This window comes from Eleginops maclovinus, chromosome 11, assembly GCF_036324505.1.
Source record: "Eleginops maclovinus isolate JMC-PN-2008 ecotype Puerto Natales chromosome 11, JC_Emac_rtc_rv5, whole genome shotgun sequence".
NCBI classification, from domain to species: domain Eukaryota; kingdom Metazoa; phylum Chordata; class Actinopteri; order Perciformes; family Eleginopidae; genus Eleginops; species Eleginops maclovinus.
In genome coordinates, this window is record NC_086359.1 from 8,959,889 (window position 1) to 8,977,042 (window position 17,154).

Consider the following 17,154-nt stretch of genomic DNA (forward strand, 5'->3'; position numbering starts at 1 on the left):
CCCCACAAATAGGAAACCAAACCCACCGTGCCGAGAATCTGCAGCTCAATGAGAGAGTGATCAGCTGTCCCCCCGCCGAGACGACAGATCGAAGCTCGGAACCCGGGTTACTAAGTAAGGATACTCAAGTTATTTGACATCTTAGTAACTGAAACAGCCTTTATTTTATATAGATAACTCTGTGTCACCTGGCATCTTAATCATACTGTCGATTTAGGTGTGTGCTGTAATGTTTTCAACCCTAATTCATATTTTATATCGGTTTTTAGTGGTGAAAATGCATTTGCTAATGGAAATCTGTCGCTTACTAAATCATACTAGTGATTCCATTACTAAAAACAGGAAGAATTAAGCCCACTGAAAGTTCATCTGTCAAAAAAGAAATACAAATGACATCCTCAGCTGTTTTTTTTAAAGCACATTCCCAATTGAATCTCCATAATGCTTCTAATTTGCTTATGTTTTAGACGGGAATATTTTCTTTTCCTGTTTAACTTTGAAGGTTTGTCTATTTTTATCAAAACTCAACTAGTCTAATCCCATGTTGTCTCAGGACCTTCCTCCATGTCCGCAGCACCTCCCTCCTGCCCCAGCATTGTCTCGGCGCCGGCTCTGGTCCAGTTCCAGCTCGGCCTGTTTCGGGAGGTGGTTCGAGTCCCGGCTGGAAACCTGAGCTACCGCCATGCCAAGACACTGGCTGCAGAGATCATCGAGCACAAGGTGAGGAAAACCTGGAGGGTCTCATTTAGAGAGTAATGCTGCAGTGGATCGGACATGCTCTACTGAACCAGTGTCTGGTCTAGTGGAGATTTCCAGCATCCTCAAACTGATATGAAAAACAAGGTCCTGAAAAACATCATGACTCATAAAAGTAGTTGCATTTATTGAACTGAAAACCTGCCCTATAAAGTCCTACTTTGAAGATGTTTAGGGGGCGTTTCAAGCGTCCCAAATGTCAGGAAGGGACTTTCAAAGGTCACCACATGCATGATGGAGGACGGTGTAGGCTACTATGTATAGGTTCTTCTAAATTCACTCGGGTAGCAGGATGTTGTGGGGGTAATAGCAGTCGTGTAAGGCACGTACTCGCAAATGATTTAACCAGCGTTTGCAGACGGTTAAAGGAGGTCAGATTAGATTAAAAAGGTCCAATCTGAGATGCAATCTTATTATCTGCTCTTAAATGTGAGCTCTTTAAACCACCTAAAGGACAGGCATGTGTGTGTTAGTATTTGTGTGACTCTGTGGCACAACCAGACACAACATTTGCCCAGTTAGGAATACAAATGCACTCAGTTAGAAGTGAGTTGAGGGTAAGCGAATGCAGGTGTTGTCCTCTGGTCTTCTCACTGTGGTCGACAAGCGCACAGCAAACTTTCCAACCATGGCCTCCCCCCCGCTACACACACACGCACGCACACACACATCTTTTGACTTGAGGCTTTTCTTCAGTTTCTAGGCAGCAGGTCAGCCCGGTCTGAAGAATGTGTGTCTGGCTGTACACTAACCTACATAAAACGGTTGCATTGACACAAAACAAAGAAGGAAAAACAACGTAGAGGCTCTTCCTGTTTGAGAAACAAAGTCTAGTATATGCATTGCAGTAGATCCAAGTACACAGGATCATCTGTAATTAAATATATGGTGTTTAGCCTTTGTTGTGTAACACCCTTGGTGTCTCAGAATCCTTTATTTCGTGTTAAAAATCAACTTTAATTACAGTTTTTTATTCCGGGTAGATGAAGTAGACACAAAAATACAAATTACAAATAGTTTTCCTTTCATGAGTCAGAGAAATATGCAGCTTTATGGAATAATATTGAGCTATATATTGCTTTGCATTATATTCCCTTAAACCTCAAGTGGTTGTTATAAACCAAACTAGGATGGCTGAAGAAAAGCTCTTTAAGAAGCTCTACATTCTAACTGTGTGTGTGTTTGTGTGTGTTCAGGCTCCAGAGTGCAGTGTGGTTGGCGTCGGGGAGAAGGTGCTGCTCTTCAGACATGACTTCTCCTCCTCCCAGCTGCTGCAGCGCCTCAATGAAGACGACGAGCTGCGGGAAGGAGACCTCATCGAGGTCATCATCGCTGGTAGGCAACAGCTCAGAGCGAGAGGAAAGAACTTCTCCGGATCATTTTCTAAATTACTATTATCACTCAGTTAGTCATGAGCTGTTTTCAATTCATCATAAGACGGAATGGAGAGACGTGTGGAATGGGATTTCGCCTCGAAGCCTGAGAATAGGGTTCAACACACTTCACGTCAGTCACACATGTAGGATTTGATCCGGTTTATGTAAAGTGCTTTAGTATCAAATTCATTTCCAGTCCGGCTACAACAGGGGGTATTTCTCTGGGTATCGAATCAGTGGCCTCACCTCATTTTATCCCCTCTCTTCATTTAAATTTGACTCAGGATCAGCGACTGTGACCGAGATGAGGATCCGCCCACACTCCCTGGTGGTCCACTCGTACCGGACCCCCACCTTCTGCCACCACTGTGGAGAGATGCTGTGGGGCCTCGTTCGACAGGGACTCAAATGTGACGGTCAGCCCCTCCTCCTCCTCCTCCTCCTCCTCATCAAACGCTTCAGTGTTGTCTTTATATCGGGATTCAACCTTTTCAAAGTGTCAGAAAATATACGATCTGTTCTATCATCCCCAGGTTGTGGGTTAGACTTCCATAAGCGCTGTGCGTTCCTGCTGCCCAATGACTGCAGTCGGGCGAGGCGTCAGGTCAGCACCAGCCTCTCCCTGTTTCCCCCCCGACGACCCCGCACACACTCCCTGTCTAACCAGGCGGGAGGCAGTCTGGAGGAGGTGAGGAAGTCCTCTTCATTTGCTCCTGAAGCGAGTCACTGGAGCCCTCTGAACACATAGTAGTGCTTTATTTAAGGTAACACAACACCGCTGTGACGCTCACAGGCCCTTAGATCAGCCAGGGGACATCAGAGGGTCAAGTTCCTGAGCTCTGTAAAGTTTAAAGCACATAGATCTGGTTAGAATCACTGTGCAGTATGTCATTTCACATTCTGTGTTATCTCATTCTACTAGTTTTGCCCTTTTTTGAATATGAAAATCAAGCCTTTGAATCTCCGCCTCTGTCCGATTCCAGATCAGCATGACCAAGCCCTCCTCCAGACCCCTGTCCTGGGTGGAGCCCCCGGTGTGGCTGGGTATCGGGTACGGGGACTCGAGCCGGGCTCAGGTTCCTCACACCTTCCACATCCACAGCTACACCAAGCCCACCATGTGCCAGCACTGCTGCCGGCTGCTCAGAGGGCTCTTCAGGCAGGGGCTGCAGTGCTCAGGTCAGCCTGGATGAACGGGAGCGTTTAGTAGAGTTATTTGTTTACCCTTGTCCTTATCGGCCTTTCAAAAATCCATTATTGGCCGACCATCTGTGATGTAATACTAACATTCTTACAGCTAAATTAGAGACAAAAACCTAGAGCAGGGATTCCTTGGGGAGACAGCTTCCTCAGCATAAGAGAATATTAATGATCATGTTTTTCACATACTATACTTTGACCTGGTTAACAGACTGTACGACAGCTCTTCCTTTACACTCCAAAACACCACATTGGAACACCATCTGTGGTACAATGCTAACATTTGTTGCATTATCACACTCTTCTCTCAGCTAAACGAAAACATAGAGAAGGGATGCCTCGGGTAAACAACAGCGTCCACAGCGTAAGAGAATAATTTAACACATTCGGTTTAAAGAAATGATTTCAAACCTCCTTCAAGAGCTTAAAATAAACTTCCAATTCTGCCTCATCTTGTGGACTTCAACTATTCAAATGATCCATGTTTTATGGCCTGTATTTCCAGGGTGAGTCATGGGAGACATTAAGATATAATATAGGTTTGTAGGCGCTCTGTTCCAGCCGGGCTTTAGCCAGCCGTTTGTGGATCCAGAAACCCAGAGGCTGATGTGTGTGCTGATGAGGATCATTTGAGTCTCTGCCTGGGTGTGTGTCAGAGTCTGAAATGAAACTGTAAACAATAATAAATGTTGTTATTTATCCTCAGACTGCAGGTTTAACTGCCATCGGCGCTGCGAGCTGCTCGTCCCCAGAGACTGTCCCGGAGAGAGGAAGGCCGCCAACGGAGAGGGTGAGGGGGACATGTTAATCAAAGTTTTGTTATGGCTTTTCTTCGTGTGCGTACTATACTACACTTTTTTTGGGGGATATACTGTACTATTTTTTCAGATTTGTCTATTGTTTAACATTCTATACTATGATTTCTTTCAACATACTATGCCCCCCCCCTGATGCTCTTATCATGATGACTCAAAGATGAGTCAGCCTCCAGCTCAGGAGGATTTAATAGATTCAGGACTCATTTTACATTCCCAGAAACATCACGTTCTTCCGTGTAGAGATGATGATTAGTGGTATCATGATTCAGGTTTAAGTACAGCCTCACATGGCAATAAAAACAGTCAAATATAAAGCAAACGAGGCAACCAACGTCCGCTGAGAGATATGATATCATTACTGCTTACTGGTATTCATTTGCATTTCACCTGAGTACCAAGTGAGGGAGAGACTGGGGCTCTGAGCATTAAGACAACTTGTTAAGGGGTCTGTTTTTCTGGAATGACTGGATACAGAAAATGTGTTTTTATCAAGTTTAATATTATTATTATTTATTACGTTTTTATACCTCACTTCGAAATTTCTCCATATTTTTTGTCATTTTAAAGACCTAACAGCATCGTTGTTTCTCTAGATCATCAAACGTTGCATCCCTTATATCTTCTGCACATGATGTCATTTCCCAGAATCCCCAGCGGTGGATAACAGCGGCCCGGATGACCCGGAGGACGATGACTCAGATCTCAGCAGCACTTTGGAAACCTCAGAGGAGGAGATGTTCACCGACGGAGACTCCATCGCCGAGAGCCGGGAGGACGAGCCGCCGCGGGAGGCCATGAGGTCAGAGGGTCACATTTACTCTGGTGATGTCATCCTGCTGGAGGGGGGGGGGGCAGCGTCATGACAACTCTCATCTTCCTGTTTCACATCAATATATGAATCTGCATGACTCATTTAATGAGTAGTGCCACCTAGAGAGCGCTTGGAAGACTTAATTCAGTTCTAAATCTGCTTCTCTTCCGTTTCCTGCTGCAGTCCGTGCTTTAGCACCTACATCCCTCTGATGAGGCTGGTGCAGTCGGTGCATCACAGCAAGAGGAGAGCAGGGGGGGGTCCTGAGAGAGGGCTGGCTGCTGCACCACACCAACACTGACACACTGGTGAGGCACACACACACTATACCTGTGGATATGGGAACTGGGATGTGTGAGGAACTACAATAGTAAACAAAATAAAGTACTGATTGTTCTAAATGAACCAAACTGAAGGCAGGTTGCACTGACTCCGGGATCAGAGCCATTAACCATCCTCATACATGCTGTGTGTTTCTCAGAGGAAGCGCCATTACTGGATCCTGGACTGGAAGAGCATCACTCTGTATCAGAACGAGAGCAGCACCAAGTTATACAAGGTAGAGACCTGAGCCTTTAAACACTCTGACAAATAACTACAAAACTATGAATTCAAGTACGTCCCTTACCCTTTGAATAATAATTACTTAGTTTATTGGGTTAGTGATTTACCAGTCTCTGTCAAACACTCATGGAGCCAGGTTTTCCATTTCAATTTCTTGCTCCTCCTTTTTTTAAATGCAAATACAATCATTATATCAAAACTAAATCAATTCAATATCACACATTTTTACGTCTTGGATTTTGTTCCGTCTTTATTAATAACGCTGAAGCTTTGGAGGAGATCATACTCAGGATGTGGATAATAGCCTCCTGTGTTCCTCCTGCAGGAGATCAGTCTCTCCGAGGTGCTGCAGGTCCGAGGCCCCGCCCACCTCTCCCTGTCAACAGGCAACAGCGGCCACACCCTGGAGGTGGAGACCGCCGCGCTGGTTTACTGCGTGGCGGCCGGAGAGAGCGCCTCCGTCTGGGAGAGCGCCATCCGGCAGGCCATGATGCCGGTGCAGAGCAGCGGGCGACCCGGGGGGGAAGAGCAGGGTGAGAGTGGGTTATTATTATGGGATGTAACGAGAACAAGCTGTTTGTCCATTAGTAACCTATCACTCAAAATGTGGGTGGGAAAACATCAGGGTTATAAAACAAATTGGCTTTTTATTCAGATTTCTAAAGAAACAGAACACTTTTAAACAAACGTGAATAAAAGTGTATCTTCTTTTTAAATAAATATATCATTTTTCTGTGATTACAGGTAGAGATTCCAGCAGAGACAGCGTGGTGAGGAACAGCACTTTAATCACAGTGAATTCATGGTTCATACCTCAGTGTGCTCAGTGTGTGTGTGTGTGTTTCAGGACATCAGCTCGGTGTATCAGATCTCCACGGACGAGGTTCTGGGCTCGGGACAGTTTGGGGTCGTGTACAAAGGTCAGCTGCTCTTCAACAGTTTGGGAAACAAGTACAATCTAACCATCAGAGGCTTCACTTTATTGATATTTTAAAAGAAAATAGTTTAAAAATAAAGATATTAAAGTGATATAAGTGGCTTTTCTCTCGCTCCTCAGGCACTCACAGGAAGTCGGGTCGGCCCGTCGCCATCAAGGTCATCGATAAGACGCGCTTCCACACCAAGCAGGAGACGCAGCTGAGGAACGAGGTGGCCATCCTGCAGGTACTGAGGCTGCTGCAGCTCCGACTTACCTTTGAGTTACCTTCAGTATCATCTAACATAGGTGTGTGGGTGTGTGTGTGTGTGTCCAGAATCTGTCCCACCTCGGCGTGGTCCTGCTGGAGGGGATGTTCGAGACGGTGGAGTACGTGTTTGTCGTCATGGAGAAGCTCCACGGAGACATGCTGGAGATGATCCTGTCCAGTGAGAGAGGCCGACTCCCTGAACGCAACACCCGCTTCCTCGTCAGCCAGGTAACGACTCTCTCACAAAACCATGTTGGTATCTTCGTCCCATTTCAGTTAGATGTGTGTTTTTAGTATTATTTGAAAACTTACGGACCACAAAACTCTTCTTAGTCCAGCCTCCTGGTCCGTCCCTCAGCCTTTGAGAAGCGTAATATTTCATGTCTTTCTGCATGAAGTTAGCTGATGCTGCGTCTCTGTGTTGCAGATCCTGGAAGCTCTGCGGTACCTGCACCTCAAACACATCGCTCACTGCGACCTGAAACCAGAGAACGTGCTGCTGGCCTCTGCAGACCCCTTCCCCCAGGTGCCACTTCCTGACTGTTTCCTACACCGTGTTTCTCGTCTCTACCTCAGGTTACATCCTCTCTCTCTCTCTCTGTCTGTCTCTCTGTCTCTGTTTCTGTCTCTGTCTCAGGTGAAGCTGTGTGACTTCGGCTTCGCCCGCATCATCGGAGAGAAGTCTTTCCGCCGCTCGGTGGTGGGGACGCCGGCCTACCTGGCCCCCGAGGTGATCAGCAGCAGCGGGTACAACCGCTCTCTGGACATGTGGTCGGTGGGCGTCATCATGTACGTGAGCCTGAGCGGCACCTTCCCCTTCAACGAGGAAGAGGACATCCGGCAGCAGATCACCAACGCAGCCTTCATGTATCCACGGCAACCCTGGACCTCCATCTCACTGGAGGGTGGGTGGTTTTATTTTGCATTATGAATATTTTTTCTTTAAGGAGATTTGAGTTTTATTCAAAGCAGTAAATAAGATGACTGATACCTCTTGTATGCATTTCAATTGAGTCCTTGAATGCATCATCAAGATATTATTACCTGCTTGCATCTTGATTAACTACATTTATTTAACATAAAGAGCATGGGGAATCTCTCTAATACATCTGGGATTTCACGTTTATATTTTTTAAACCCCTGCCTTAATCTCCTCTTTAAATGTCTTTATAGTTTATTTGATTTCACCCTGCAGGAAATCACCACATGTAATGCTCATGCTGTCCATGGGGTGGCAGCAGTGGTCAGCTTTTAATCCCGTTTGTCTCGATCCTCTCTCTCTGTCTCCAGCGGTGAGCCTCATCAACAACATGCTGCAGGTGTCGGTCAGACGCAGGTTCAGTGTGGGCAAAGCTCTGGGACACCCCTGGCTGCAGGTAAGGTATATTTAAAGTCTAATATGAGCAGGATTATAGCTGTGTTCATGAATCCCCCCCCTTTTTGTGTAGGACTGCTTTCTAGATTGAATATAATTTAACTGTTCAAAATATATCACATTTCCCCTCCTTGTCCCTCCCTCCCGCAGGACTTCCAGCTGTGGTGTGACCTGCGTGCCTTCGAGCAGAGGATGGGCTGCCGGTATCTGACGCACCACGGGGACGAGGAGCGCTGGATAGGCTTCACCCAGGAGAGAGGCCTGGACTTCCCCTCTCACCTCTGCTGGGACCCTGACATGTGACTGCAGGTAGATGTATTATCTGAGCTTTAGCAGATCAGTATTCCTTTTTATTTATTAGTTAGTGAGGAAAAAACAACACAACCGCTTCAGTCATATCATTTTCCTTTTTTATTCCAAGTTGAGTTTTTTATTTTAAGTGTTTTTATGGACAGAGTGGGTTAGGGAGGAGAATGGAGCAGCGGTTACCCTCGTCACATACAGAGCAGCTTCCTCTTTAGCAGAGCTGGTGTTCACATACAGTTTAGATTCTTCTTCTTATGTCCTTTACTTCCCCACACCTCCCCGTGCCCCCCCTGCATTTCATGTTACATTAGAGAGAGGTTTGTGGGGTCAATCTGTCTTCATCCTTAAGTCAGTCCTCTTCCTTGTCTATATTTTCCCACAGTGCTTTGCTCCCTGATTATGTTTCTGTGCCCGTTCCCCTCCCTGTGTTCCTGAGCTTTTCAGGTTAGCAGTTTTCTGTGTGTGGTGGGGGGGGTGTGTGACTTTGTAACCTGCCTCTGCTTCAGGCTCCTGAGGAACCCGTTAGTGTTGAAGGCGAGTCTCACACACACAGCGTTTCTAAACGTCAACATAGCATGCACAATACACAACCAACTGACCAACCAGCTTTATTTTTAATCACGATCTCTTCTTTAATTACCCTTCTACAAAAAATATGTAATCTGAGAGAGAGCGGGGAGAGCAGGAGGCTTTGCTCAGAGTACCAACTCTTTAATCCTGACTGACCCCCTCCTCATACCGTGCGTCTCCTAGAGGCAGGTATGGTAATATGTACGCTCTTACATAATCAGTGCAACACCCGCTCTCTGACAGGGCGGGGCTGGCCAGTCCAAACAGCTTCTAAGATCTGAGCAAAGCCTTCCACTCTCCCCCTCTCTGGGCAGTGTTTTTGGGTGTGGAGGGAGGGATGGATGGGGAGAAGGGGAAGATTTGAAAGAGGAGGGACATTGGTAGGGGGTTTAAATGGCTCTCTCCACACAGGAGAGATAGCTGGGAAGAAGGGGTGAGGAGGAGGAGGGGGGGTGTTTATAAGTCGCTCTCCCCGTAGAGGGCGCTGGAGAAGGAGATGTAGTCCAGGGCTCCGGTGGGGCCGTCTCCCCCGATGTACCTGGTCATGCGGCTGATGCAGTACTCGGCCTGATCTGGGGGAAGCTCCCTGCGCAGCTCGTCCACTGTGATGTAGTTCTGCAGGAGAGGGGGGGGGGGGGTCTGTTATTATAATGCACCAAGACAAGGGGCTATTATGTAATTCCAGTTGCCAGCGTTGAGTGTCCCTTTTAAACATTCCTGACAAAGCTTTGGTACACTCAACGGGACTGTGTGTGTGTGTGTTTGTTCACCTTGTCTGAAGCCAGGATCTTGAAGGAGGCCATGACCTGTTCTGCGGTGTCTGTCTCGGCGGTCTCGCGGGTCATGAAGTCGATGAAGGCCTGGAAGGTCACCACGCCCGTGTTGTTGGCGTCCACCAGAGTCATGATGCGGGCGAACTCCACCTCGCCCTGTCACAGAGAGCGGGAGAGCACCAGTTAGTAACTTATATCACTCATTAGTAAAGGTCTGAGAGATGCTGCACTCACCAGATCGTAACCCATGGAGATGAGGCAGGCACGGAAGTCGTCTGGATCCATCATGCCGTTTCTCTTCTGCAAAACGGGACACGTGTGTTAGTTTGGATATTAAACAGTCTTAGGATGAATGTATTGATGAACAAGTGGAGCCTCACCCTGTCGAAGTGGTTGAAGGAGGCCCTGAACTCGTTGAGCTGCTCCTGGCTGATGCCCTTGGCGTCGCGGGTCAGGATCTGGTTCTCCACCTCGTTGATGGTTCTGGCGATGGTGGTGAGCAGCTGCTCCCAGCCCACACGCACATGCTGCAGAGGGGGAGAGAGACAATTGGACTTTAATAAAGGAACAGAGGTGCAGGGTGTGATGTCACTGATTGCCATGGCAGCGGCGTACCTCCATGGTGTAGTTGGTGTGCTTGTTGTCGAAGATGAGGGACTCCTGGCTCAGCTGGTGGTCTCCCTCCAGCTTGTCGATGTTGGATTTGTAGTTGATGATGTTCTGCTCGTACTGCTTCAGGCTGTTCATCTGTTCCTCCAGGGAGCCTGCGATGTCCACAGACACGTGGCTGATCTCCTGCAGGGGGGGGGGGTGTACTGGGTAAATCTATTTCTATGCAGCTTAATTACAAACACTGTTTACATTGCCTTTTCAAACTTATTTTGCTGTTTTAGTCCCAGGGTGAACATTATATAATAAAAACATCTTAAATAAATTGCTTTTATTGTATTTTTTCAAGTGTAGTTTTTCAGTCTCACTGTACCTCCATCTTGGTTTGGATCCAGGGTCCGATGATGTTAGCCTGGGCGGCGAACTGGCGCCTCAGCCTCTCGTTGGCCTGCTGCCTGGCCACTTCCTCCTGGAGCATTTGGTCTCTGAGGGGAACCAGGTGCTTCACCTGCAGGTGGACGAATCAAACGCACCAACGTCACAAGAGCTTCTTTAACTCAGAGACACTACGTTTTTTTTAACGCTAAAACGATGTGTTATTTCTGACCTGTTGTTGAGCGAGCGCCGCTAAGTTGACATTTCCTGTTTACTTTAAATGATTGATGTGAAGATGAATCTTAAATTAAACACCCAAGAGTCCCAAGAGGAAGAAATGACTCACAGCGTCCCACTTGGTGCTGATGTCCTGGGGGGAGAGGTTGGTGTAGGGGTTGATTCCGGACAGCTTGATGCCGTAGGTCTGGGCGATCTTCAGGATCTCGTTGTGGATCCCCATGGTGGCCATGCGCTCCTTGTCGGCCTCGGGCAGAGTGGCTTTGAACTGGTCGTGAGCTGTGATCAGACTCTGGGGGAGGATCACGGTCATCAGGGTTCATGTTTACAGGAAACAAAAGACAGACGTAATCCACATTCTGATGATGGATTGTACCTGGATCTCCTCGATGCTGTGGACGATGAACATGTCCTGCAGGTCCTCCATGGCTCCGTCCATCCAGTTGTTGAAAGGCGCCGCCCTCTTGGCGAACTCCAGGTACAGCTGGTCGATCGTCTCCCACAGTTTCTCCACGCGCTACACACAGACACAAGTAGACCGTCATGAACACAATAACAGGTGTGGACAGCTATTAAAGTCAAAAGCTGTTATTTTATGAATGATTTGGGTGTTTATATATAATTATTTTGGGGTGTACCTCCAGGGAGTCCCTTCTCTTCTGGGTCAGGGTGCCCAGGTTGTCCCACTGGTCACAGATGCCCTGGCAGCGAGCGTTCACTGAGGCAGCATCGTGGTAATCCAGCTCACTGTGGAAACACACGGCAGCATTAACCCTTCATGTCTCTATCAAATGTTCAATGTTGTATCTTGTTATGTTTATTGTCAGGAGAGATAAAAAGGAAGGAGAAGTTCAGGATTTTTTCTGCTGATTTACAAACTGAGTATCTTCTTTGTCGCATTTTAAAAAGATGCATAACATCGGCCACTTCTTAAAGACCCCCTGTCTCACTACTTCCCAAAGGAACTCCAAAATATCTGTAACATGTGAATACTGATCACATGTACTGGCTTCGCCCCCGATCCTGCAGCCGACGGGTCATCTGAGAACTGTTCTGCTGTTGAGTCCATAACGTCTTCAGAAGTCATGAATGCGTTGCATACATATTCCGCATTATGTAGCTGAACACTGGAGCATCAAAGAGATCCTATCAGAACTGTGTGTGAGAAAGGAGCCCAGAGGAATGGGGGGGGGGGGATAGTGATAAAGTGAGATCAGAGGTTTCTGCTCTTTCATGAATCCCCTTTCATCTTTTTATCCCTCATTAATATGCTTTCCACTCATTTCTACTTTTGTGGTCACATCCTTGCCCCGCTATCGCGCATCTCTCCCAACGAGACAATTAAAAGTCCTGAAAGTCTTCGGTCTCTTCCTGCTCCTGTCCCGCCGACAGTTTCCTGCACACATCTCCATCAGAGTGTAGTTGCCAGCAGTGTGAGTACCCCAAAGTTTTAGGATACAAATGTTTCGTACGGTTTCCCAGCACATACAAACTGCTGGATGCTAACTTGCATACCTTGGAGAATTTTGAAGTGTTTTTTGTTGTTACTGAAGATGTTGAATACCTTTCTGACCTTCCTAGGATCAAAAAAGGCAGTTTTGAGTCCCCTAAACTTATACATTGACCCAAATTCATCATAATCAGCTCACCAGGAGTAAAAAAAACGCCATTTCTTTCCTGAAAATGATTCTAGCTGTTGTCTGCATATGCTTATTAATGCCACTTATGCTTATTGTACAACTTATGCTAGTGTGCTGGGGACCCGTACGATAGCTTTTCTAATGTAAATGTTTGGGGAACTCGATACGACTACGAGCTGGCAAATAGAAACTAAGGTTTCCTGCGTCCCGGCGTCTTACTTGAGCTCCTGGGCGATGGCAGCGATCTGCTCCACTCGGTCCTGGTGAGCGGCGAGGTCGCTCTCGAACGCCTCGTGCTTCCTCATCAGAGCTCTGATCTCCATCAGGGAGGCCGACTCGTAGTCCTTCTGGGACAGCAGCTCCTCCTTACCTGAAACACACACAGTGATCTTATTCTCCCCATGAATAACAACACGTAAACATAGATTTTCTAATATATTTGATATAAATTATGTTTAAGACAATGTTCTTGGTTGGCTAAATAACTCACTAGTGTGTTTTTTTAGAACAGACTTTTTGGACTTTGACTTTATATAATAAAATGTAGGTCATTTTTTCTCCTAATTTTGGCACCCTATAATAAGTCCTTTATTAAAATATTTTCATTAGCTATACTACATGTTTTTTTAGGGCTATACTCTGACTTGTTATGACATGATAAACTATCGAATAACTTTTCTGCCACGGTACCCAAGAAGTGTGATCTATTAAAACACACCTGACCTTGGCCCCCTGTAATCATGTGTATCGCAGCTTTCCGTCGGCCCTACCTCCGGTCCAGGACTCGTGCATGGAGCACTTCTGCTTGAACTTCTCAGCCAGGTGATCGAGTCTCTCCAGGCGGCGGATCTCCGTCAGCAGCCACTCCTCGTAGCCCTTCTCCACCCCCTCCAGCCCCTTCCAGGCGTTGGCAATATCCTGCAGGAGGAAGAGGCTTTATCATCGCTGCATGCTGAGAGCAGGGGTTCAGAAACGCTCTGCTGATACTTATTGGAGGGAATTAAGTGTTCAGAATATAAATAATGGAGGCGATGCCGTGACAACACTTTAATATCTATTGGACATTTGGGAGATATTTGAAACGACTGAAGTCTGAGTGCTGTATTATTTGGAAATGAAGTACAGCTTCTATTGGCACTCTGTTCAAGTTTCCCTTTCTTTCTCCTGCATTTCCCCATCCTTATTTAATTAGCTGTTGTTCGGCGAGTTGTTTGTATTCTCTTATACAAGTTAACTCTTAAAAACAGAGGGTCTGAAAGGATTTGACCAGCTTAAAAGGGATGTAAAACAACATGAGAAGTAGTAATCCCTCAACAGATTCAAAGCGCGTTGATCCACAACGAAGCTTTGCTCCAGCACGCTGAGCTGAAAGTGTGCCGCGCTCACCGACACCATCTTGCCCTCGGAGGGCATGAAGGCGGGCCGGTTGCTGAGCCTCAGCTTGGTCTGCAGGGTGTTGAAGTTGATCTCCAGCTGGCATTTCTCCTGCACGCGGGGCGGCTTGTGGATGCGACGGTAGTCACGGAAATCCTCCAGCTTCTGCTGCATGGCGCGCATGGTCTGCTCCGCCGCGCGGTTCTCCAGCCAGGGGATGGTGCGGCGGATCCACTCCAGCAGCTGGGAGGGAAGGGAGACGTGAGGAGTATTAATGTCTCTGTATATCAGTTTTAGATCCTGTCTGTATGTTTTTCTACTGGCCTGTCTCAAGGATAAGTTCTGGTTTACTTTAGATTTGTTTATTAACTCTTTCTGTGAGTAAAGTCTTTTTTAAATATGAAGGACATAGCTGTTCATACTCATTTGGAGGATTGGATTATAAAAACATGTTCATAAATAAATTATTCTTGAAAGTCTTAAGGTCATATTGTTGGTTAATACTTTCATTATAACTTCTTAAGAGTAGGTTCATTTTGGTTTCACCTTGTTTAAAAAGCCTATTCTGATTCCACACCATTATTAATTGAACACTTTAAAGTAAAGACATATTATCCTGGCTGTGGAAACCTCTAACGGCTATCTGTCATTTCATTCATTTAAAAATCTATTTCATTGAAACAATTCTCTATAAAATAATACACATATAGTCTGAACTTGTTTTATCATTGGAAGTAAATTTAGATTTATATTTAGATCAGAAACTAGAGAAAATCTGAGGGTTAAAAGCGGTGCAACATCAGTGTGTTTCTGTAGGGGAGGATGTGCGGCAGGCTGCTGGTGGGAGGGTTCTGCTGCAGCGGTCTCTCACCTCACTGGCCAGCTTCTCATACTCCTCCATCAGCTTCTCATTCTCCTGGTTCACGGCCAGAACCTTGCAGATACGGTTGGCAGCTGTCTCAGCCTGAGGGAGGGAGTAATTATCAATTAATAAACATTACAACGCATCATGCCAACATAGATTAGCATATTTCTAGAAGACTGCATCCATCAGAACGGCTGGAATATCATCTCGACACGGTTTGAGTTTTCATTTTCTGCTTTTACAAAGAAATCAACAAGATCCAGGAGAGCTTTAACTACAACAGCATGAGAATGAAGTATGGTCTGACCTGCTCAGCGCCGGCGAAGGCGTGGTAGAAGCAGGACACGTAGGTCATGATGGCCTTCTCATCGGGTTTGGGTGTGTTCACGATATCTGGGGATGGGGAATTATCAATATTTTAATATTCTCATGCAAGGTGAGGAGGAATCACACCAACAGCCAAATCAATATTATACCTGATGTGTCACATTCATATTTTGGAAAGCAGCTTTGGATTTCATTTTAGTATTTCATAAAGAATATAGTATATTGCTATGTATTCGACTAAGAAGGTGATTGTCCATATTTAAACATAACTTAACATTAATTACAGAACATTATGATTTACTGATGATATGCATGAGTCATTTTAGCCACTTAACCTACAGTACAACTAAAAATTCTGAGGTCAGAACGAAGCCCACCTCAACGGAAGCTCTTAAAGTGACTCATGCATTATTTTTTTTATGCTAATGATTGAATTTCAAGTGATTTGGACCTCTCCTCCTCATACTGCACTGTGCTGCAGAGGAGGTTATCCAGCACTAACACACACACAGATGTTTGTCTTTCTGACTGTTCCAAGATTTGGTTCTCTCACCTTCAGCGTCCAGCATCTTGGGGATGTCCAGGAACTTCTCAGCCACCTCGAAAGCAGTGTTCAGGTTGCTGATGGGGTCGTCCTGCGGGGAGACAAGAACTGTCAGACATGTAGCTCTGCTCTGCCAATAATACAAGAATTATAACACTAGAGTCAACACTGAGGGCTGAAACAGAAGGAAGGTTTGTACACTTCGTAAAACAGATATTATAAGTGGTGAATCTCATTTTCGTTTCAAAACCTTTGAAAAGGGAGGATGTCTGCACTTTCCTATGGGACTAAAAACATGTCGGGATTATTCTTGTCTTAATATTTTGGTTTACCTGTAAAGATGATTTGATTATTTTTTTAAAACGAGTCAAATATCCCGACTGCTGACGACTATGAACTGAACTTTGACTTGGATGAGCAACGTTTGCTACAGGGGGTAGGACTAGAAAAGTTGTTATGCTTCATCTTGACCCTTTTGAACACGAAGGAAAACAGCTTTATGATTTATTGTTATACCTTTTAAATAACATGAGATCTATACTCCTACAGGTGTAGACGTTTACTTTTTAAATCCTATGCTAAACAGAAGCACTTGTACGTGACTTATAAGCACTGTAAATATGAGCCACTGGATTATATATTCATGTGAATTAGAAAATCCTTTGGCATCACATTGACCAAAGAGTTGATGTGGCAACACTACGCTTGGGTCATGAAATACTTGAGGTCATATCTTGCAGAGCATTTTCACAGAATGTCACTCGAAATGCAACGAAACTATTTTGAACAGATTGAAATAGATGGGAGTGAAGGGCATCTTAATTCAGTATGAAGAGAGACAAAGCGAATTAAGCAGCAGAAAAGAGGATAAAAGAAAGGGAAGGAAGGACAAGGCACCTTTCTCAGTTTGGAGTAGTCAATGAGGTCAGGTCTGTGTCTGTGGATGAGGGCGCACAGAGCCAGGCCGTCCTTCCAACTGAGCCGCGAGAGGAGGAGGAAGAGGAGGAGGAGGAAACATGAGTAAGAAAAGAGTAAAGCAGTTTAAGAGTCATGAGACACAAGGAGGATGGATAAGGTAAAGCATGCGTAAAAGAAAGGAGCCGGCTGTTCAGGGGAACACGGAGAGATGGTTGCAGTTCCCTGCTCATGCCACAGCTGGGCGTAGGCGACCCACCTGATGTGGAAGTTCTGCACATTCACGTTCCTGTAGGGGGCGGTCTTCCTCTGGCACCACAGCAGCAGACCCTCCTTAGCAGAGGTCTCTGGAAGAAGCAAAGGGGGGGAGATGGTGAGCATGGTGGGACAGATGAAAGAAAAACAGCATTATTATCAAAAGGAAAGGAGGGAATATCAGGTGTTTATGGAGAGGTGATTTAATGTGGAGAGGGATTGAAGAAACCTACATAAATGATCAAGATCTGGTTAAAACCAAAGGGTTTGTCTGTTC

The 17,154-nt window shown here is 45.9% G+C and overlaps 2 protein-coding genes across 2 annotated transcripts in view; one reads left to right on the top strand and one right to left on the bottom strand.

The window, feature by feature from the left end:
- On the top strand, positions 1-14,450 carry prkd4 (protein kinase D4). The gene is given in 21 exon segments (XM_063894894.1): positions 1-114; positions 554-720; positions 1,953-2,091; positions 2,417-2,548; positions 2,666-2,820; positions 3,116-3,311; positions 4,039-4,122; positions 4,796-4,949; positions 5,145-5,214; positions 5,216-5,269; positions 5,443-5,520; positions 5,851-6,058; positions 6,270-6,295; positions 6,373-6,445; positions 6,583-6,689; positions 6,779-6,940; positions 7,140-7,238; positions 7,350-7,617; positions 8,003-8,088; positions 8,238-8,396; positions 13,351-14,450. Coding segments are annotated over 19 exon segments (2,400 nt in total). The 5' UTR covers positions 1-114; positions 554-564; the 3' UTR covers positions 8,391-8,396; positions 13,351-14,450.
- The window catches only part of actn3b (actinin alpha 3b), a 27,435-nt gene continuing 18,761 nt past the window's right edge, over positions 8,481-17,154 (bottom strand). Inside the window, exons 5-21 of the mRNA XM_063894893.1 lie at positions 16,882-16,969; positions 16,605-16,683; positions 15,717-15,798; positions 15,144-15,229; positions 14,843-14,935; positions 13,984-14,214; positions 13,368-13,515; positions 12,817-12,967; positions 11,596-11,704; positions 11,334-11,474; positions 11,067-11,249; positions 10,719-10,853; positions 10,352-10,531; positions 10,117-10,263; positions 9,971-10,036; positions 9,734-9,892; positions 8,481-9,578 (exon numbers count right to left, since the gene is read on the bottom strand). Of these exons, the coding sequence (XP_063750963.1) occupies positions 9,420-9,578; positions 9,734-9,892; positions 9,971-10,036; positions 10,117-10,263; positions 10,352-10,531; positions 10,719-10,853; positions 11,067-11,249; positions 11,334-11,474; positions 11,596-11,704; positions 12,817-12,967; positions 13,368-13,515; positions 13,984-14,214; positions 14,843-14,935; positions 15,144-15,229; positions 15,717-15,798; positions 16,605-16,683; positions 16,882-16,969 (2,237 nt within the window). The 3' untranslated portion in view covers positions 8,481-9,419. The remainder of the gene's footprint in view (positions 9,579-9,733; positions 9,893-9,970; positions 10,037-10,116; positions 10,264-10,351; positions 10,532-10,718; positions 10,854-11,066; positions 11,250-11,333; positions 11,475-11,595; positions 11,705-12,816; positions 12,968-13,367; positions 13,516-13,983; positions 14,215-14,842; positions 14,936-15,143; positions 15,230-15,716; positions 15,799-16,604; positions 16,684-16,881; positions 16,970-17,154) is intronic.